This window comes from Pseudophryne corroboree, chromosome 2, assembly GCF_028390025.1.
Source record: "Pseudophryne corroboree isolate aPseCor3 chromosome 2, aPseCor3.hap2, whole genome shotgun sequence".
In the NCBI taxonomy this organism is placed as follows: domain Eukaryota; kingdom Metazoa; phylum Chordata; class Amphibia; order Anura; family Myobatrachidae; genus Pseudophryne; species Pseudophryne corroboree.
In genome coordinates, this window is record NC_086445.1 from 250099288 (window position 1) to 250122685 (window position 23398).

General features: G+C 48.1%; 1 protein-coding gene across 2 annotated transcripts in view; it reads left to right on the forward strand.

Moving 5' to 3' along the window:
• The first annotated feature begins 13065 nt into the window (after nucleotides 1-13065).
• The window catches only part of LOC135013678 (coenzyme Q-binding protein COQ10 homolog A, mitochondrial), a 96901-nt gene continuing 86568 nt past the window's right edge, over nucleotides 13066-23398 (forward strand). The window contains exon 1 of one of the 2 annotated variants that reach the window (XM_063952650.1): nucleotides 13066-13487. In XM_063952650.1, the coding sequence (XP_063808720.1) occupies nucleotides 13363-13487 (125 nt within the window). In that variant the 5' untranslated portion in view covers nucleotides 13066-13362. Of the gene's footprint in view, nucleotides 13488-13578; nucleotides 14401-23398 lie in introns of those variants that run through there. The other variant, XM_063952651.1, reaches the window with a different exon arrangement.

The following is a 23398-nucleotide window of genomic DNA, read 5'->3' on the forward strand; positions in this document are numbered from 1 at the left end:
TGCAAGGGGCCGGCGGCGAGGCTCCGGTGACCATCCAGGCTGTACCTGTGATCGTCCCTCTGGAGCTAATGTCCAGTAGCCAAAGAAGCCAATCCATCCTGCACGCAGGTGAGTTCACTTCTTCTCCCCTAAGTCCCTCGTTGCAGTGATCCTGTTGCCAGCAGGACTCACTGTAAAATAAAAAACCTAAGCTAAACTTTTCTAAGCAGCTCTTTAGGAGAGCCACCTAGATTGCACCCTTCTCGGCCGGGCACAAAAATCTAACTGAGGCTTGGAGGGGGGTCATAGGGGGAGGAGCCAGTGCACACCACCTGATCCTAAAGCTTTACTTTTTGTGCCCTGTCTCCTGCGGAGCCGCTATTCCCCATGGTCCTTTCAGGAACCCCAGCATCCACTAGGACGATAGAGAAATGCCTTTTCTTCGTAGAAGAATCATCATTTCGGCCATTACCTTGGTAAAGACCCGAGGTGCCGTGGACAATCCAAACGGCAGCGTCTGAAACTGATAATGACAGTTTTGTACTACAAACCTGAGGTACCCTTGGTGAGAAGGGTATATTGGGACGTGGAGATAAGCATCTTTGATGTCCAGAGACACCATATAGTCCCCTTCTTCCAGGTTCGCTATCACTGCTCTGAGTGACTCCATCTTGAATTTGAACCTTTTTATGTAAGTGTTCAAGGATTTCAGATTTAAAATTGGTCTCACCGAGCCGTCCGGCTTCGGTACCACAAACAGCGTGGAATAATACCCCTTTCCCTGTTGCAGGAGGGGTACCTTGATTATCACCTGCTGGGAATACAGCTTGTGAATGGCTTCCAAAACTGCCTCCCTGTCGGAGGGAGACTTTGGTAAAGCAGACTTCAGGAACCGATGAGGGGGAAACGCCTCGAATTCCAGTTTGTACCCCTGCGATACTACCTGTAGAATCCAGGGATCCACTTGCGAGTGAGCCCACTGCGCGTTGAAATTCTTGAGACGGGCCCCCACCATATCTGAGTCTGCTTGTAAAGCCCCAGCGTCATGCTGAAGACTTGGCAGAAGCAGGGGAGGGCTTCTGCTCCTGGGAAGCGGCTGCATGGTGCAGTCTTTTTCCTCTTCCTCTGCCCCGGGGCAGAAAGGAGTGGCCTTTTGCTCGCTTGTACTTATGGGAACGAAAGGACTGAGTTTGAAAAGACGGCGTCTTTTTCTGCTGATGTGGAGTGACCTGGGGTAAAAAGGTGGATTTTCCAGCCGTTGCCGTGGCCACCAGGTCCGATAGACCAGCCCCAAATAACTCCTCCCCTTTATACGGCAATACTTCCATGTGCCGTTTGGAATCCGCATCCCCTGACCACTGTCGCGTCCATAACGCTCTTCTGGCAGAGATGGACATAGCACTTACTCTTGATGCCAGGGTGCAAATATCCCTCTGTGCATCACGCATATATAGTAATGCATCCTTTAAATGTTCTATAGTTAACAAAATATTGTCCCTATCCAGGGTATCAATATTCTCGGTCAGGGAATCCGACCATGCGACTCCAGCACTGCACATCCAGGCTGAGGCGATTGCTGGTCGCAGTATAACACCAGTATGTGTGTATATACTTTTTAGGATATTTTCCAGCCTTCTATCAGCTGGTTCTTTGAGGGTAGCCGTATCAGGAGACGGTAACGCTACTTGTTTTGATAAACGTGTGAGCGCCTTATCTACCCTAGGGGGTGTTTCCCAACGCGCCCTAACCTCTGGCGGGAAAGGATATAATGCTAATAATTTTTTAGAAATTAGCTGTTTTTTATCGGGGGAAACCCACGCTTTTTCACACACCTCATTTATTTCCTCTGACTCAGGAAAAAATATTGGTAGTTTTTTCTCACCCCACATAATACCCTTCTTTGTGGTACTTGTAGTGTCAGAAAGGTTCAATGCCTCTTTCATTGCCGTGATCATGTAACGTGTGGCCCTACTGGACATTACGTTTGTCTCGTCACCGTCGACACTAGACTCAGTATCTGTGTCAGGGTCTGTGTCGACCCACTGAGGTAACGGGCGTTTTAGCGCCCCTGACGGTGTTTGAGACGCCTGGACAGGCACTAATTGATTTGCCGGCTGTCTCATGTCGTCAACAGTTTTTTGCAAATTGCTGACATTATCACTTAATTGTTTAAATACAATCATCCAGTCAGGTGTCGACTCCCTAGGGGGTGACATCACCAACACAGGCAACTGCTCCGCCTCCACATCATTTTCCTCCTCATACATGTCGACACACGCGTACCGACACACAGCACACACACCGGGAATGCTCTGATAGAGGACAGGACCCCACTTAGCCCTTTGGAGAGACAGAGGGAGAGTCTGCCAGCACACACCCAGCGCTATATATATATACAGGGATAACCTTATATAAGTGTTACTCCCTTATAGCTGCTGTTAATATATTTATTTGCTGCCAAACGTGCCCCCCCTTCTCTTTTTTTTACCCTGATTCTGAAGCAGGACTGCAGGGGAGAGTCAGGGAGCCGTCCTTCCAGCGGAGCTGTGAGGGAAAATGGCGCTTGTGTGCTGAGGAGATAGGCTCCGCCCCTTCACGATGTCCTTATCTCCCGCTTTTTTGTGTAAAATGGCAGGGGATTAAAATACATCCATATAGCCCAGGAGCTATATGTGATGTATTCTGTTTTGCCACCTAAGGTATTCTGTTATATTGCGTCTCAGGGCGCTCCCCCCCCAGCGCCCTGCACCCTCAGTGACCGGAGTGTGAAGTGTGCTGAGAGCAATGGCGCACAGCTGCAGTGCTGTGCGCTACCTTAGTCTGAAGACAGGATGTCTTCTGCCGCCGATTTCACCGGACCTCTTCGTCTCTTCTGGCTCTGTAAGGGGGACGGCGGCGCGGCTCCGGTGACCCATCCAGGCTGAACCTGTGATCGTCCCTCTGGAGCTAGTGTCCAGTAGCCTAAGAAACCCGATCCACTCTGCACTCAGGTGAGTCCGTTTCTTCTCCCCTTAGTCCCACGATGCAGTGAGCCTGTTGCCAGCAGGACTCACTGAAAATAAAAAAACCTAACTAAACTTTTATTCTAAGCAGCTCAGGAGAGCCACCTAGATTGCACCCTTCTCGGCCGGGCACAAAAATCTAACTGAGGCTTGGAGGAGGGTCATAGGGGGAGGAGCCAGTGCACACCACCTGATCCTTAAGCTTTTATTTTGTGCCCTGTCTCCTGCGGAGCCGCTATTCCCCATGGTCCTTACGGAGTCCCAGCATCCACTAGGACGTCAGAGAAAATAAGATTTTACTTACCGATAAATCTATTTCTCGTAGTCCGTAGTGGATGCTGGGGACTCCGTCAGGACCATGGGGATTAGCGGCTCCGCAGGAGACAGGGCACAAAAATAAAGCTTTAGGATCAGGTGGTGTGCACTGGCTCCTCCCCCTATGACCCTCCTCCAAGCCTCAGTTAGGATACTGTGCCCGGACGAGCGTACACAATAAGGAAGGATAATGAATCCCGGGTAAGACTCATACCAGCCACACCAATCACACCGTACAACTTGTGATCTGAACCCAGTTAACAGTATGACAAACGTAGGAGCCTCTGAAAAGACGGCTCACAACAATAACAACCCGATTTTTTTGTAACAATAACTATGTACAAGTATTGCAGACAATCCGCACTTGGGATGGGCGCACAGCATCCACTACGGACTACGAGAAATAGATTTATCGGTAAGTAAAATCTTATTTTCTCTGACGTCCTAAGTGGATGCTGGGGACTCCGTCAGGACCATGGGGATTATACCAAAGCTCCCAAACGGGCGGGAGAGTGCGGATGACTCTGCAGCACCGAATGAGAGAACTCCAGGTCCTCTTTAGCCAGGGTATCAAATTTGTAGAATTTTACAAACGTGTTCTCCCCCGACCACGTAGCTGCTCGGCAGAGTTGTAATGCCGAGACCCCCCGGGCAGCCGCCCAGGATGAGCCCACTTTCCTTGTGGAATGGGCCTTGACAGATTTAGGCTGTGGCAGGCCTGCCACAGAATGTGCAAGTTGAATTGTGCTACAAATCCAACGAGCAATCGTCTGCTTAGAAGCAGGAGCACCCAGCTTGTTGGGTACATACAATATAAACAGCGAGTCAGACTTTCTGACTCCAGCAGTTCTTGAAATATATTTTTTCAATGCCCGGACCACGTCCAACAACTTGGAATCCTCCAAATCGCTAGTAGCCGCAGGCACCACAATAGGCTGGTTCAGGTGAAACGCTGACACCACCTTAGGCAGAAAATGAGGACGCGTCCGCAGTTCTGCCCTGTCCGAATGGAAAATCAGATATGGGCTTTTATAGGATAAAGCCGCCAATTCTGACACTCTCCTGGCTGAAGCCAGGGCCAGTAGCATGGTTACTTTCCATGTAAGATATTTCAAATCCGCCGATTTAAGTGGCTCAAACCAATGGGATTTGAGAAAATCCAAAACTACATTAAGGTCCCACGGAGCCACTGGGGGCACAACCGGGGGCTGTATATGTAGTACTCCTTTTACAAAAGTCTGGACTTCAGGAACTGAAGCCAATTCTTTCTGGAAGAAAATCGACAGGGCCGAAATTTGAACCTTAATGGACCCCAATTTGAGGCCCATAGACAATCCTGTTTGCAGGAAATGTAGGAATCGACCCAATTGAAATTCCTCCGTGGGGGCCTTCCTGGCCTCACACCACGCAACATATTTTCTCCAAATGTGGTGATAATGTTGTGCCGTCACCTCCTTCCTGGCTTTTACCAGTGTAGGAATGACCTCTTCCGGAATGCCTTTTTCCCTTAGAATTCGGCGTTCAACCGCCACGCCGTCAAACGCAGCCGCGGTAAGTCTTGGAATAGACACGGTCCCTGCTGAAGCAGGTCCCGTCTTAGAGGTAGAGGCCACGGATCCTCCGTGAGCATCTCTTGAAGTTCCGGGTACCAAGTTCTTCTTGGCCAATCCGGAGCCACGAGTATCGTTCTTACTCCCCTTTGCCGTATAATTCTCAGTACTTTTGGTATGAGAGGCAGAGGAGGGAACACATACACTGACTGGAACACCCACGGTGTTACCAGAGCGTCCACAGCTATTGCCTGAGGGTCTCTTGACCTGGCGCAATACCTGTCCAGTTTTTTGTTGAGGCGGGACGCCATCATATCCACCTTTGGTTTTTCCCAACGGTTCACAATCATATGGAAGACTTCTGGATGAAGTCCCCACTCTCCCGGGTGTAGATCGTGTCTGCTGAGGAAGTCTGCTTCCCAGTTGTCCACTCCCGGAATGAACACTGCTGACAGTGCTATCACATGATCTTCCGCCCAGCGAAGAATCCTTGCAGCTTCTGCCATTGCTGTCCTGCTTCTTGTGCCGCCCTGTCTGTTTACGTGGGCGACTGCCGTTATGTTGTCCGACTGGATCAACACCGGCTGACCCTGAAGCAGGGGTTTTGCCAGACTTAGAGCATTGTAAATCGCTCTTAGCTCCAGTATGTTTATGTGAAAAGACATCTCCAGGCTTGACCATACTCCCTGGAAGTTTCTTCCCTGTGTGACCGCTCCCCAGCCTCTCAGACTGGCATCCGTGGTCACCAGGACCCAGTCCTGTATGCCGAATCTGCGGCCCTCTAACAGATGAGCACTCTGCAACCACCACAGAAGAGACACCCTTGTCCGTGGTGATAAGGTTATCCGCTGGTGCATCTGCAGATGCGATCCGGACCATTTGTCCAACAGATCCCACTGAAAAGTTTGTGCGTGGAATCTGCCGAATGGAATCGCTTCGTAAGAAGCCACCATCTTTCCCAGGACTCTTGTGCATTGATGCACAGACACTTTTCCTGGTTTTAGGAGGTTCCTGACAAGTTTGGATAACTCCTTGGCTTTCTCCTCCGGAAGAAACACCTTTTTCTGAACCGTGTCCAGAATCATTCCCAGGAACAGCAGACGTGTTGTCGGTGTCAACTGAGATTTTGGAAAATTCAGAATCCACCCGTGTTGTTGCAGCACTAATTGGGTTAGTGCTACTCCGTCCTCCAGCTGTTCTCTGGACCTTGCCCTTATCAGGAGATCGTCCAAGTAAGGGATAATTAATACGCCTCTTCTTTGAAGAAGAATCATCATTTCGGCCATTACCTTGGTAAAGACCCGAGGTGCCGTGGACAATCCAAACGGCAGCGTCTGAAACTGATAATGACAGTTTTGCACCACGAACCTGAGGTACCCTTGATGTGAAGGGCAAATTGGGACATGCAGGTAAGCATCCTTTATGTCCAGGGACACCATAAAGTCCCCTTCTTCCAGATTCGCTATCACTGCTCTGAGTGACTCCATCTTGAATTTGAATTTCTGTATGTACAGATTCAAAGATTTCAGATTTAGAATAGGTCTTACCGAGCCGTCCGGCTTCGGTACCACAAATAGCGTGGAGTAATACCCTTTTCCTTGTTGTAGGAGGGGTACCTTGACTATCACCTGCTGAGAAAACAGCTTGTGAATGGCTTCCAATACCGTCGCCCTGTCTGAGGGAGACGTTGGCAAAGCAGACTTTAGGAACCGGCGAGGGGGAGACTTCTCGAATTCCAACCTGTAACCCTGAGATACTACCTGCAGGATCCAGGGGTCCACCTGTGAGCAAGCCCACTGTGCGCTGAAATTCTTGAGTCGACCCCCCACTGCTCCTGAGTCCGCTTGTAAAGCCCCAGCGTCATGCTGAGGGCTTTGCAGAACCCTGGGAGGGCTTCTGTTCCTGGGCAGGGGCAGCTTGCTGTCCTCTCTTACCCCTTCCTCTGCCCCGGGGCAGATATGACTGTCCTTTTGCCCGCTTGTTCTTATAGGACCGAAAGGACTGCGGCTGAAAAGACGGTGTCTTTTTCTGTTGGGAGGGGGTCTGAGGTAAAAAGGTGGATTTTCCGGCAGTTGCCGTGGCCACCAGATCCGATAGACCGACGCCAAATAATTCCTCCCCTTTATACGGCAATACTTCCATATGTCGTTTAGAATCCGCATCACCTGACCACTGTCGCGTCCATAAACTTCTTCTGGCAAATATGGACATCGCATTTACTCTCGATGCCAGAGTGCAAATATCCCTCTGAGCATCTCGCATATAAAGAAAAGCATCCTTTAATTGCTCTATAGTCAATAAAATACTGTCCCCTATCCAGGGTATCAATATTTTCAGTCAGGGAATCCGACCAGACCACCCCAGCACTGCACATCCAGGCTGAGGCGATGGCTGGTCGCAGTATAACACCAGTATGTGTGTATATACTTTTTAGGGTAGTTTCCAGCCTCCTATCAGCTGGATCCTTGAGGGCGGCCGTATCAGGAGACGGTAACACCACTTGTTTTGATAAGCGTGTGAGCGCCTTATCCACCCTAGGGGGTGTTTCCCAGCGCGCCCTAACCTCTGGCGGGAAAGGGTATAATGCCAATAACTTTTTTGAAATTAGCACTTTTCTATCTGGGTTAACCCACGCTTCATCACATACATCATTCAATTCCTCTGATTCAGGAAAAACTACAGGTAGTTTTTTCACCCCCCACATAATACCCCTTTTTGTGGTACTTGCAGTATGATATGCAAAGCCTCCTTCATTGCCGTGATCATATAACGTGTGGCCCTACTTGAAAATACGTTTGTTTCTTCACCGTCGACACTAGATTCAGTGTCCGTGTCTGGGTCTGTGTCGACCGACTGGGGTAAAGGGCGTTTTACAGCCCCTGACGGTGTCTGAGACGCCTGGGCAGGTACCAACTGGTTTTCCGGCCGTCTCATGTCGTCAACTGATTTTTGTAATGTGCTGACATAAACAAAGCCATCCACTCCGGTGTCGACTCCCTGGGGGGTGACATCACCATTATCGGCAATTGCTCTGCCTCCACACCAACATCGTCCTCATACATGTCGACACACACGTACCGACACACAGCAGACACACAGGGAATGCTCTTATCGAAGACAGGACCCCACTAGCCCTTTGGGGAGACAGAGGGAGAGTTTGCCAGCACACACCCAAGCGCTATAATATATATGGGAACAACCTTATATAAGTGTTGTATCCTTATAGCAGCTTAAATATATCAAATATCGCCAAAAAAAAGTGCCCCCCCTCTCTGTTTTACCCTGTTTCTGTAGTGCAGTGCAGGGGAGAGTCCTGGGAGCCTTCCTCACAGCGGAGCTGAGCAGGAAAATGGCGCTGTGTGCTGAGGAGAATAAGCCCCGCCCCCTATTCCGGCGGGCTTTTCTCCCGGAGTTTGAGATATCTGGCATGGGTTTAATACATCCATATAGCCTCAAGGGCTATATGTGATGTATTTTTTAGCCATAAAAGGTATTATACATTGCTGCCCAGGGCGCCCCCAGCAGCGCCCTGCACCCTCCGTGACCTATGGTGTGAAGTGTGTGACAACAATGGCGCACAGCTGCAGTGCTGTGCGCTACCTTCATGAAGACTGAAAAGCCTTCTGCCGCCGGTTTCTGGACCTTCAATCTTCAGCATCTGCAAGGGGGGTCGGCGGCGCGGCTCCGGGACGAACCCCAAGGTGAGACCTGTGTTCCGACTCCCTCTGGAGCTAATGGTGTCCAGTAGCCTAAGAAGCCAATCCATCCTGCACGCAGGTGAGTTGAACTTCTCTCCCCTAAGTCCCTCGATGCAGTGAGCCTGTTGCCAGCAGGACTCACTGAACATAAAAAACCTAAAAACTTTTTCTAAGCAGCTCCTTAAGAGAGCCACCTAGATTGCACCCTGCTCGGACGGGCACAAAAACCTAACTGAGGCTTGGAGGAGGGTCATAGGGGGAGGAGCCAGTGCACACCACCTGATCCTAAAGCTTTATTTTTGTGCCCTGTCTCCTGCGGAGCCGCTAATCCCCATGGTCCTGACGGAGTCCCCAGCATCCACTTAGGACGTCAGAGAAAAGGGGAATATTTACAGTATATTTGGGGTGAAGGCTTTGGGAGAAATTTTATTTTGGGGGGTTTGTGTGAGCTAGAGTGGGAAAACAATTATGGCCACCAGGACACTTAAAGAAGCCCAGTACTCTGATGTCACTTTGTAAGTTGGGTGATCTTAAAGGGTTGAGTTTCAATTCTCGTGAATAGCTGAAGATGAAAATGACCATTCAGATCATCAGCTTGCCATGAGCCCAATTCCATAAGTTTTACAATGATAAATAATTACTGTTTCAAACAAATTGCAGGCATTCAATATTTACTATTGGTCTGCTCAGACTTTCAACCACACTGTAAAATCGGTTTCCAGGTTAGCATTTTTAAATGTTATAACGCTGTAATGTTTAAATGTTATAACTTTGTAATTAGGCCCTAAACCCGAGCCCTGGCACCCCAAACTGACCTGATTCCTGCAAAAATGCTTATGTACCGCTGTGCACCTCTGAAGGAAATCTCGCTCTCTGACAGGTTTCCTCCATTTCAAGTTTATTTTCTCTTTCTATGGCTTTGCCCTCTATCAGTAGTACTTTTTCAAATCACTCATCTGTTCTCAGTCCTCCAGTCCCCGCCGCTTCTTTGATACTTTCAACACTCTCCGTTGCCCCCCTCCTATCCTCCCTCACTGCAACTGACTCCTCCAAAAATGAGGCCATCCGACATGAAATATCCTTCCGTCTCCCCTTGGCAATCCCGCCGCCCCCACCATTCTCTCGCTCCAGCCGTCCCACTTTATGCTCCTTCCGCCCCACCACAGACTAAGAAGTCCACTTCCTCATCTTATCCTCTCCCCCTGTCCGTTGGACCCACTTCCATCCCGCCTCCTTCACTCCCTCTCCCCCACTGCCAGATCACCTCTTCAACCAATCACTCTCTACCAGCATCTTTGCCTTGCCATTCAAACATGCTCTTGTCTCACCTATTCTTAAAAAACCCAACCTTGACCCTTCTTCACCCACTAGCTACCGCCCCATCTCCATTCTCCCGTTCGCCTCCAAACTACTTAACGTGGCTGGTATACAGCCATCTCACCAGCTACCTGTCAACTTTGTCCTTGATTCTCTTCAATCTGGCTTTCGCCCGCTTTACTTCACTGAAACTGTCCTTGTCAAAGTCACCAATGACCTGCTTTCCAGAAGTCACTTCTCTCTGCTCATCCTCATGGACCTCTTTTCTGCCCTTGACACTGTGGATCATCCTCTCCTCCACGACCTCCAGACCATTGGCCTCTCTAGCACTGTCCTTGCCTGGTCCACTAATCACGCCTTCTCCGTGTTTGCCTCTTGCTCCACCTCACCCCCTTCCATCCTCTCCACGGGTGTCCCCCAGGGTTCTGTCATTGGCTCCTTTCCCTGTACACCTCTTCCCTGGGTGCGCTCATAAGCTCCTTCGGCCTTCAATACCAATTTTATGATGCCAATACTCAATTATACGCCTCCTCTCTCTCTCTTGGTTATCTAGCTGCCTCCTCGCCATATCCTCCTGGATGTGAGCGCTCCCTGAAGCTCAACATACTGTACTCATACCGACAAAACCGTACTCATCTTTCCCCTGTCCAGACTCTCCACCCCCCCACCAATATCTCTATCACTGTTGACAACACCATCATCTCCATTCCCCAACTGCACTGCTTGGGCATTATTATTGACTCCTCCCTCTCATTCACCCCCCACGTCTAATCTCTGGCTCATTCCTGTCGGTTCCAGCTAGGGAGACCAATCCCGGGATCGGCGGGATCCCGGGATTCTGGCCCAAAAATGCTGGGATTTGAAGGAGGCTCCAATCCCGGGATTGCATTGCGCATGTGCAGTGAGGGAGGGTGGGTGTAAGTAACACTTACTATTAGGCGGGTGGCAGTATTAGGCGGGCGGCAGCCATGAACAGACCGCGGCGGCGGCATTTCAAATGTAGCGCCGGCCGTTAGCCAATCACAGCTGGCGGACCGGTAGCCAATCAGGGAAGCGGCCGCAGCGGCTCCTGATTGGCTGCCGGACTGCCCGTTCTGACGGCCAGCGCTACATTTTGAAAGGCCTCCGGCACGTTCAGTGTGTCTTGTCCATGGCTGCCGCTCACCTAATAGTAAGTGTAGTATTACTCACACCAACCCTCCCTCACTGCAGTGCTCCCTGCAGCCTCTCCCACTCCGCTTCCTACACCCTGCAGTGCTGCTCCCTAGTCCCTTCACTACAGCCACTATCCAGCGCTGCTCCCTACACTACACCCACTATCCAGCGCTGCTCCCTACACTACACCCACTATCCAGCGCTACTCCCTACACTACACCCACTATCCAGTGCTGCTCCCTACACTACACCCACCCTCCAGCGCTGCTCCCTTCAGCCTCCGTGCTCCCTACACTCTTCTCCATTGCCCTCCACTTCCACTCTCCCTGCTCCCTACTGCAATCCCGGGAATGAGCGTTTTTCAATCCCGAATCCCGGGATTGAAAAAATGGCCTGGCATTGGCCTCCCTAGTTCCAGCTAGGCAACATTGATCGCATTTGGCTGTTCTTCTCCCAGACTGCGACTAAACTTATTATCCCCTCGCTGGTCATCTCATAGCTTGATTACTGCAACATTCTCCTCACTGGCCTCCCACCTTGCTCTCCTCAGATGTTCACAACTCCGTAGCTAGACTTATCTTCCTCACGCCACTCCACATCTGCTATTCCCCTTCGACAAAATCTCCCATGCTCATACAGAATTATCTTCAAACTCCTCACCATCACATACAATGCCCTTTCTAACTCCTCTGCTCCCTACGTCTGCAGCCTCATTTCCCAACATGCTCTCTCCAGCCATTTCCGGTCGGCTAAAGACCGTTGCGCCTCTCTTCCCTGGTCACTGCATCCCATGCGCAAATCCAAGACTTTGCCCGTGCTGCTACCCTTAACTGGAATGAGCTCCCTCACTCTATTAGACTCTCCCTGACCTTGCAAAGCTTCAAACGGGCACTGAAAACCCACCTGTTCACAAAAGTGTACCCTTCCACCGCCTAACCTGGGGGGTAATTCCAAGTTGATGGCAGCAGGAATTTTGTTAGCAATTGGGCAAAACCATGTGCACTGCAGGGGAGGCAGATATAACATGTGCAGAAAGAGTTAGATTTGGGTGGGTTATTTTATTTCTGTGCATAGTAAATACTGGCTGCTTTATTTTTACACTGCAAATTAGATTGCAGATTGAACACACCACACCCAAATCTAACTCTCTCTGCACATGTTAAATCTGCCTTCCCTGCAGTGCACATGGTTTTGCCCAACTGCTAAAAAATGTCCTGCTGCGATCAACTTGGAATTACCCCCCTAGTCCTAAGGCCGGTTTCCCAACCACTTGCATCATGCCTTGGCCATCTCTGCCTTGCTTACTGCCTGCCATCAGACCCTCATGTCACCGGTCTCCCCCCTCCAAAAAGATTGTATACTCCTCGGAGCAGGGCCCTCTTCCCTCGTGTTTTCACAGCTCTCTCCTACTCATCGACTGTCTATACCCGCATCTCCTCTCAACTCGTAACCATTCATCTCTTCCAACAGCTGCCCGCCCTAGTAGTACGCCAATTACTCCTTTGCTTCCTTACATCTCAGCTGTATTGTTTACTGAGAATTGTGGTGCTAATTATTACCTGTGCTGATTTAGTATTTCAGTTATTGTAGTGTTAAATTGTGTGTACCCTGTATTGTTCTGTGTACCGTATGTACAGCGCTGAAAAACTCTTGTGGGGCCTTACAAATAAAATGTAGTAATATTAATAATAATGTAAATCCCAACTCATAAGAGACCTCAGTAATTGTCTTCACAGCCCTGTCCCCTTTTCTTCCAAACAAAAATTTGTACTTATGCATATGGTGCACTCTGGCGCAGCCTTCTCAAATGTACATAATAGTTCCTGAGTCCTACTGCTGCTTTAATCATTGCAAGAAGTACTCACCATATTTACTATCTCTACACTTGAAACACAACCTGTAGATTGGTAATCTGGGATTATAATTATGTGGAACATCATTAAGGTGACCTTGGATATTTGTATATAAACGTAACTACACAACATCACTTTTTTCTCTCTCTCTGGCTGTGACAGACAACGGCTAGTTTTGGCGGGTCTGAAAGCCAGCCAGCACCCACAGCACTGTGCCAGCCAGCGAACCTGACGTATGTTTTCAGAGGAAGAAGCTTAATACTAACAGGACTACAACTCCCGGCATCCATTGCGGCCAACGTCACTGCTGATCTCACGAGAAAACGTCACCATGGTGGCCATGGTAACGTGATGACGTAGGAGTCAGGGGACTGTGGTGAACTGAACCGGCATCTTTCGTAGGTCAGACGACCGAGGAGTCCGGCCGAGCAGCGGCTCCTCCCAAACTACACTCCGCTCACACCGGTGCTTCACGAATCCCTTCCCTTCAGGAATGGCCGCTAAATGCGCGAGCCGCCTCACCGGCGTGGGCGCGCGCTCCTTGAGCGACTTCGTCGGGCTCGCGACATTCCAGGGGCTCCGGGGCTGCCGGACGCGAGCGCAGCGTCACCCAATCAGGTGAGAGTATTTGTGGGGTACGCGCGGGTACAGGGCGGGGCCTGGAGGGGTGTTTTTTTTGTTGTCACGTGATTCGTGGTGTGAGAAGTAGTTTGTGGAAAAAGCTGCGTGACCCGGGCGTGAGGGGAAACAGCCGGAGTGATGTGATAAAATCCCGGGTGCCATAGTCACTGTGTGGGGCCGATAGTAACAGGGGTAGTTTGTCAGGTGTACATGTGTGTGACATGTTATGTAACATATATATAGCCAGGGGCCTTAGGGATGTATATGCCCAGTGTCTGGCTTTCCACCTATGGCTATTTATTACCTGTGTTTTTCCTGCCCTGCAGTGAGGCATTGCTACTACATAATATAGTTGGAGTGTATACATAATATAGTTGGAGTGTATACATGATCCTTGGCAGTGAGGGAAAAGTAAAGTATGCTGTAAGGCTATATACTGTAGCTATGGGAAAGGTAGCATAAAGCAACATTCCCAGTCATGCAGATGATCAGGATCAATCCCTTTTTCTGTAATCACCCAGTGAGTGACACCAGGCAGTTACTCATCAATGGTGTCTCTTTTGTTTACACTCCATTAGCAGATGAAGCCGCCTTTATTGTATTGTGTATAACACTTCATAATGCAAAGATCCCTTTTATAAACAGTAGCTCTTTGCATCATAAAGAACCAGTTGTGATATCTGTACCTAGGTCCTGCAATGAGCCAAGGGGGTGTGAAATGTAGGCATGTAGCTGAATAGCCTATTGAGAAAAGGAATGTATTAACAGTATGCAAGTGGAAATTAGGCAGTGTTATCTGATAGCCAACCTGCATCAAAAGCAGACTGCATCATGTGAAGCCAGGAATTCCTTGGTCAGCTGTTTGCCAGAATTGAGACATGTACATTGGAGGGAGATTCATAGTTCTGACGTAGGTTATTATAATGGCAAATGCAAGAAATAATCAGTGAATACAAATACTAACATAGAGATCAAGGCTGAGTCCTATACTTATTGTATTATAATAATATTTGTTTCTAGAGTAGACAGGTTATCTGTGAACCATTGTCGTCTAACTTTCTGAATTTTTTTCTAAACACGAGTCATGCCGTAATTTTTAAGACATTTGTCCATTTATATATTGATATCCATGGGTAGCTTTCTCACATTTCTACGCAAGACATATGAATATGCAATTACAACTGCTATTGTACTATAACAATGACAAAATATAAATCGGTCCTATTGTTTGCCACAATAGTCCTTCCTAGTTTACAGAAATCTATAAGCAAATTCCTCTTGTTTTTCTACAAAAAATTATTATTGTGGTCAACCAAACTGTATGTGTATATATATAATTTGGCGTTCTATGGGCCATATGAGCTGTGGACGGTTCTAGGATCTACTATCATAGGGGTCGATTCTATTCGGCAACTAATGAATAGCGCCGGGAATTAGCTCCCGACGCTATTCAATTCAGCAACTAATTACCTGCAATTGTCGGGAATTCTTCTCTCATCCCCGGGGGATGAGAAGAGAAACCCGTCAAAAGTGCTGCCTCGCGGCCGGCGCGAGGCTGATTCTGTCGGGAATCAGCCTCGCGCCGGGGAGTTAAGTCGGAGAATGCCCGTTCTCCCGACAATTCAACCTGTTTTGTCGGCGAGAACGGGCCATCGCCGACGTAACTAGTTGCTGAATTGAATAGCGTCGGGAGCTAATTCCCGGCGCTATTCATTAGTTGCCGAATAGAATCGACCCCATAATGCGTTGTTAGTCCATATAGGTTTATCCTAGGGCTTCCTATCTGGTTTTTAATTCAAAAGATAAACTGAGATGGGGGAAGGTTGCAGAAAAGAGAATAGGGGGAGGGGGAAAGCACCATGGAGCATAATGAGATTCTTATAAGAAGTGTCAGAGAGGTCAATACAATAAACACATGATGGGGGGACTGGGATTGACCAGTGAGCTTCCCACCTCTATACCTTCTAAGAGGCCTTGGGAAAATGAAGAGGAACCTCTGTAATGGTTCAGCCAGGTATTTGGATTGCAGAAACTCCCCACACCTGCTCGAGGTAGTGGGGAGTCTAGGTACTAAGATCTGAGTTATGTAATACTTTTCTCCATAGAGGGATTTTTTTTCAGGCTGCCTAAAAGCTGGGAAGCAGGGTGTTCTCCTGCCCCAATTCGCACCAACATAATGGTGATGCTTCTGGAAATATTTTGTAAATTTTACCAGGAACAGATTGCCATTGAAGAAATACCATAGTAAGCCTTCAGATCAAGGCTCATAAGATAGGTTGGCTGTGGCAGTTAAACAATGTTCAGTTTGTATTAGGGGGCCTTATATGTTCCAAGAAACCATTTCTCACCCAATCACCAGCCTGAACCACACACACAAGGAAGGATGGATTCATGCTTTTTATACCATCTGTATGTTTATGCAGAAATCCAGTTTCAGCTGATGTGGTAATGTTTTCCCAGTCTTCATCTGTCTAGTTTAAGTAAGTCTTTGCCTACTACAGCCTTTGTTACCTGTTTTCAACTGACAGACGTGAATTGCAGTGTGGTCTTCCACTGGGGATGGGATGGATATCTCAGCAGACGGGATGCTGGCGGTCAGAATATCGACCGCTGCATACTGATAATAAAAATCCCAACAGGGGAAGGTAAGTATAGATACCTTCCCCCAAAGGACCCTAGCCCTCCCTGTTTGCAGCCTAAGTTTAACCCTCCCCGATGTGCCTAACCCCCTGCAGCCTAACCATCACCGGTGTTGCCTGACCCTAACCTCCATGGACCGCAGCCTAACCCTCGCCGGGGGGTTGGCAGTGTAGCGATCAGGATCCCGGGTGTCTGGATGCCAGCGGCGGGATTGTGATTCTTGTCGGGATATCGGCACCGGCATTCCGTTATGTGTCGGGATTCCAGCGTTGGCATTATGACAGCCGGTATCCTAACCGGATCCCCTTCCACTGCTGTAAGCCTATCCAATTCCTAGGTCTAACAGGCGTTGTGTTTAGTGATGTTCTTCTTCATATATCATTGTGGTAATTCATGGTTAGCTGAATTACTGTCGCCTTCTATTCAGCTACAGGTTGAGTCTCCCAGAGCTGAAATGTTTAGGACCAGTAGTAGTTCGGATTTTCCTGTATTTTGGAATATTTGCATACCATAATGAGATATCTTGGCGATGGGACCCAAGTATAAACAAAGACAGCATTTATGTTTCATATACACCTTATACACGTAGCCTGAAGGTATTTTATGCAGTATTTTTAATATTTATGTGCATGAAACAAAGTTTGTGTCATGGGAACCATTAGAAATCAAAGGTGTCACTATCTCAGTCGCACTAGAAAAAGTTTGGATATTGGATGCTCTGATATGAGAGACTCAACCTGTAGAACCAGTTTGGCCAATCTCCTCTGACCCCTCATTAACCAGGCACTTTCGCTCACAAAACTAACACAATTACTTGAAAAAGTTTGGATATTGGATGCTCGGATATGAGAGACTCAACCTGTAAAACCAGTTTGGCCAATCTCTTCTGACCCCTCATTAACAAGGCACTTTCGCTCACAAAACTAACACAAGCCAGTCATCCCAGGGAAGTCCGACGACACATTAGAGAGAATATTATTTTGAACTTAAGCTTTTTTTTTTTGTAAACTGGTTTTTATTAACTTTGGCAACATAACACAATAGAACTTAAACTTTTGGTCAGTTACTGAATATACTGTATTTTTTTTCAACACAAGTTCAATACTATTCTAAGGTAAATAATTCATAATACTTTGGGGGGGGGGGGTTTTTTGTTTTTTTTTCTTCCTTTGTCTTGGCGCACCATACTGAAAATGTATTATTACACACACACAGACGGAACTGGCAGATCTGCCATCTACAAGGACAACAGCTTAAAGTAACCCCAGTACCCAGCAGCATTCTCATTCTTCTCGTTTGGGAATCATCACTTTTAGTCATGTTTAGACAATATTTTAAGCTATGAGGACGATTACAACGCATTTGAATAACCTATCATTTAAAATTGTCCAGCGTGTATGCGTTAAGCGACATCCTCCGGACTGCATGCAGGTCCGATGGGCAACATCGCAGGCAAGGGCCATGCAGCCGAATACCCCCGTTTCCCCCGCCATCGCTCCATCGATGCCGGCTTTGGCAAGTTTGATATCGCCTCCGATAATCACACTGGGTACCCAGCTTTAAGCTTTAACTTTGCATGTACATGTACTGTATTTTTACATGTGAACTGTGTGTGTACCCAGCTTTAAAGTGGGAACACACTAGAGGATGTGTACCCAGTGCGATATCGGTGGTGACGGTCCGGGAGGAGGTTTTGCGGCACTGGCAAGTGCATTTGCCAATGCCGGCAGCGATGGAGCAAATTCCTTGCTGGTGGTATAGCCCATCTGACCTGCATGCAGTCTGGCGGAGTATCCTCTGGAGCATGCATCTGTATTCCATAGTGCATATACACTGGACAATTTTAAATTATATGTTGTCCTGATGTGTCGGAATTGTCCATATCGCTTATAATATCATCTAGTGTGTAGTCACACATTATACTATTGGATAAGGGTTCTAAAACAAAAAGCATATTTCTCTAACGTCCTAGAGGATGCTGGGGACTCCGTAAGGACCATGGGATAGACGGGCTCCGCAGGAGACATGGGCACTTTAAGAAAGAATTTAGTTCCTGGTGTGCACTGGCTCCTCCCTCTATGCCCCTCCTCCAGACCTCAGTTTGATACTGTCACAATGTAAAAATTATATCATATGCGCTATAACACCTGATGGATATAAAGACAAAATTTCAGACCGGTTTGTTTCCAAATGTCCCAAAGATCACGGTTGCAGTCTCAATAGATTTTCTCCATAAATAGGTACATGTGGAGAGAAAACAAGACAAAGACCTCCAATGTGTAGTAGTTCTTTTCAAATGGTGAGAGATGATGTGACGTGACTATGGGGAATCCAGTATCCACTCCTTTGTGTCTTTATGTGGTATTAAGGGACCACGCAGATAGTGTCTTATTTGAAAAAACACGGAGTGCTCACTTTCTTGCTTACTTTAAAGTGCGGAGAAGAACTCCTATAAAGGTTTCTTTTGACTTCTCGAAAAGGACACCCCCTTCACTGGATAACTTGCTTTTATAAACGTTTCTCCAGATAATGGTATATAAGGAAAAGAGAAAAAAATTCCAATATGTAGTGGTTCTATCAACATAGGCAGGTGAACGTGTGTAAAGGTATCTTTCAGACTTGTGCCAAACTCACAAATTCTTAATTTTTCTGACATAACTTGCTTACACGTATGCTTACTTGAAGTGTGCAGGGTATATTCCTATAGCTGTTTCTTTCAATCGCCTCCGTTTGATATCTCCACCGAAAAACAGACCGTTTTGTGATTAAAAAACGGATTTTTATTGTATACAAAAATACAAATTAAAACATAAAATAAAAACTAAAAATGAGAGCGATGGTCACCCTATTTAGGCAGGTGTAGTATTACCAGTGGAAGGTGAGAAACACAGTGGGGCCCAAATGTTCTCACCAGTTCCGCTGGGTGCCACAAAGATAAAGGTTACCAAGTTCTCACAAACAGCATGCCACCAATGCGTTTCGACTACTCTAGTCTTCCTCAGGGTGAAGAACATCACCCTGAGGAAGACTAGAGTAGTCGAAACGCGTTGGTGGCATGCTGTTTGTGGCATGCCTATGTTGATAGAACCACTACATATTGGAATTTTTTTCTCTTTTCCTTATATACCATTATCTGGAGAAACGTTTATAAAAGCAAGTTATCCAGTGAAGGGGGTGTCCTTTTCGAGAAGTCAAAAGAAACCTTTATAGGAGTTCTTCTCCGCACTTTAAAGTAAGCAAGAAAGTGAGCACTCCGTGTTTTTTCAACTAAGACACTATCTGGGTGGTCCCTTAATACCACATAAAGACACAAAGGAGTGGATACTGGATTCCCCATAGTCACGTCACATTTGAAAAGAACTACTACACATTGGAGGTCTTTGTTTTGTTTTCTCTCCACATGTACGTATTTATGGAGAAAATCTATTGAGACTGCAACCGTGATCTTTGGGACATTTGGAAACAAACCGGTCTGAAATTTTGTCTTTATATCCATCAGGTGTTATAGCGCATATGATATAATTTTTACATTGTGACATTGTTGTTTTCCGGTTGATAACTCCGGAGTATATTCATATTCGCAGCTGTAACACGTCCAGCGCAGGGAAGTGCTATCTTGTTTTTTGTCAGTTTGATACTGTGCCCAGAGGAGAGCTGGGTGCTTTTCAGTGAGCTCTCCTGAGTTTACTGATAGAAAGTATTTTGTTAGGTTTTTTATTTTCAGGGAGCTCTGCTGGCAACAGACTCCCTGCATCGAGGGACTGAGGGGAGAGAAGCAGCCCTACTCTCTGAAGCTAGGTCCTGCTTCTTAGGCTACTGGACACCATTAGCTCCAGAGGGATTGGTACGCAGGATCTCACCCTCGCCGTCCGTCCCAGAGCCGCGCCGCCGTCCCCCTCGCAGAGCCGGAAGATAGAAGCCGGGTGAGTATGAGAAGAAAAGAAGACTTCACAGGCGGCAGAAGACTTCATGATCTTCACTAGAGGTAACGCACAGCACTGCAGCTGTGCGCCATTGCTCCACACACCTCACATACTCCGGTCACTGTAAGGGTGCAGGGGCGCAAGGGGGGGTGCCCTGGGCAGCATTTGGGACCTCATGTTGGCAAAAGTACACATATATACAGCTGGGCACTGTATATATGTATGAGCCCCCGCCAAAATTACTGTATAAGCGGGACAGAAGCCCGCCGTCGAGGGGGCGGGGCTTCTCCCTCAGCACTCGCCAGCGCCATTTTTTTCTCCACAGCTCCGCTGAGAGGAAGCTCCCCGGACTCTCCCCTGCTCATACACGGTAGAAGAGGGTTGGAAAGAGAGGGGGGGGCACATAATTAGGCGCAAAAACTATACATACAGCAGCTACTGGGTTAACATTAAGTTACTGTGTTATTCCTGGGATATTATAGCGCTGGGGTGTGTGCTGGCATACTCTCTCTCTGTCTCTCCAAAGGGGGAACTGTCTTCAGAAAGGACATTCCCTGTGTGGTGTGTCGGTGCGCTTGTGTCGACATTTCTGATGAGGAAGGCTATGTGGGAGAGGAGCGGGAGCAAATGAATGTGGTGTCTCCGCCAACGGCGCCGACACCTGATTGGATGGATATGTGGAAGGTTTTAAATGATAATGTTAATTCCTTGCATAAAAGATTTGACAAGGCTGATGCATTGGGACAGTCAGGGTTTCAACCCGTGCCTGACCCTCTGTCGCAGGGACCGTCGGGGTCTCATAAGCGCCCACTATCCCAAATTGTTGACACAGATACCGACATGGATTCTGACTCCAGTGTCAATTACGATGATGCATAGTTACAGCCAAAATTGGCTAAAGCCCTTCAATATATGATTATAGCAATAAAGGATGTTTTGCACATCACAGAGGAAACCCCTGTCCCTCACACAAAGGTGTATATGTATAAGGGAAAGAAGCCTGAGGTAGCTTTTCCCCCCTCACACGAACTGAATGAGTTATGTGAAAAAGCTTGGGAATCTCCAGATAAGATAATGCAGATTTCCAAACGGATTCTTATGGCGTATCCTTTCCCGCCAACGGATAGGCTACGATGGGAATCCTCCCCTAGGGTGGACAAAGCTTTAACACGCTTATCCAAAAAGGTAGCCCTGCCGTCCCAGGATACGGCTACTCTCAAAGATGCTGCTGACCGCAAACAGGAGGTTACCCTGAAGTCCATTTATACACATTCAGGTACCTTACTAAGACCGGCAATTGCGTCGGCCTGGGTGTGTAGTGCTGTAGCGGCATGGACGGATACCTTATCTGAGGAATTGGATACCCTAGATAGGGATACTGTATTATTGACCCTGGGGCATATAAAAGACGCTGTCCTATATATGAGAGATGCTCAAAGAGACATTAGTCTACTGGGTTCTAGAATAAACGCTATGTCGATTTCTGCCAGAAGGGTCCTGTGGACTCTGCAATGGACAGGTGATGCCGACTCAAAAAGACATATGGAGGTTTTACCTTACAGGGGTGAGGAAGTCAAATTTTTTGCCTTATGTTCCCTCACAGCCTAAGAGCACCGCATTATCAAATGCAGTCCTTTCGTTCACAAAGAAACAAGAAAGTCCGAGGTGCGTCCTTTCTTGCCAGAGGTAGGGGCAGCGGAAAGAAGCTGCACAACACAGCTAGTTCCCAGGAACAGAAGTCCTCACCGGCCTCTGCAAAATCCACCGCATGACGCTGGGGCTCCACTGGCGGAGTCGGGCCCGGTGGGGGCACATCTTCGGAATTTCAGCCACATGTGGGTTCACTCCCAGGTGGATCCTTGGGCAATAGAAATTGTGTCTCAGGGTTACAAGCTGGAATTCGAAGAGGTGCCTCCTCGCCGGTATTTCAAATCGGCCCTACCATCTTCCCCCCAAGAGAGGGAAATAGTGTTAAACGCAATACAAAAATTGTATCTTCAGCAGGTGGTGGTCAAGGTTCCCCTCCTTCAACGGGGAAGGGGTTATTATTCGACCATGTTTGTAGTCCCGAAACCGGACGGTTCGGTCAGACCCATATTGAATCTAAAATCTCTGAACCTATACTTGAAAAGGTTCAAGTTCAAGATGGAATCGCTAAGAGCGGTCATCGCAAGCCTGGAAGGGGGGGATTTTATGGTGTCACTGGACATAAAGGATGCGTACCTTCATGTCCCCATTTATCCACCTCATCAGGCGTACCTAAGATTTGCGGTACAGGATTGTCATTACCAATTTCAGACGTTGCCGTTTGGTCTCTCAACGGCCCCGAGGATTTTCACCAAGGTAATGGCGGAAATGATGGTGCTCCTGCGGAAGCAAGGTGTCACAATTATCCCGTACTTGGACGATCTCCTCATAAAAGCGAGATCAAGAGAGCAGTTGCTGAACAGCGTATCTCTTTCACTGAAAGTGATACAGCAACACGGCTGGATTCTCAATATTCCAAAGTCGCAGTTGGTTCCTACGACTCATCTACCCTTCTTGGGCATGATTCTGGACACGGACCAGAAGAGGGTTGATCTCCCGATAGAGAAGGCCCAGGAACTCATGACTCTGGTCAAGAACCTATTGAAACCAAAACAGGTGTCAGTGCATCATTGCACTCGAGTCCTAGGAAAGATGGTGGCGTCATACGAGGCCATTCCCTTCGGCAGGTTCCATGCGAGGACTTTCCAATGGGACCTACTGGACAAGTGGTCCGGGTCACATCTACAGATGCATCGGTTGATCACCCTGTCCCCCAGTGCTCACCTTCTCGAGGGCCGCAGATTCGGCAGTCAGGACTGGATCCTGGTGACCACGGGCGCAAGCCTCCGAGGTTGGGGAGCAGTCACACAGGGAAGAAATTTCCAGGGTCTTTGGTCAAGTCAAGAGACTTGTCTTCACATCAACATCCTGGAGCTAAGGGCCATATACAACGCCCTACGTCAAGCGTAGACCTTACTTCACGACCAACCAGTTCTGATCCAGTCAGACAACATCACCGCAGTGGCTCATGTAAACCGCCAAGGCGGCACAAGGAGCAGAGTGGCAATGGCGGAAGCCTCCAGAATTCTTCGCTGGGCGGAGAATCATGTAAGCGCACTGTCAGCAGTGTTCATTCTGGGAATGGACAACTGGGAAGCAGACTTCCTAGGCAGACATGACCTACACCCGGGAGAGTGGGGACTTCATCCAGAAGTCTTCGCACAGATTGTGAGTCGGTGGGAACTGCCACAGATAGACATGATGGCATCCCGCCTCAACAAAAAGCTACAGAGGTATTGCGCCAGGTCAAGAGACCCT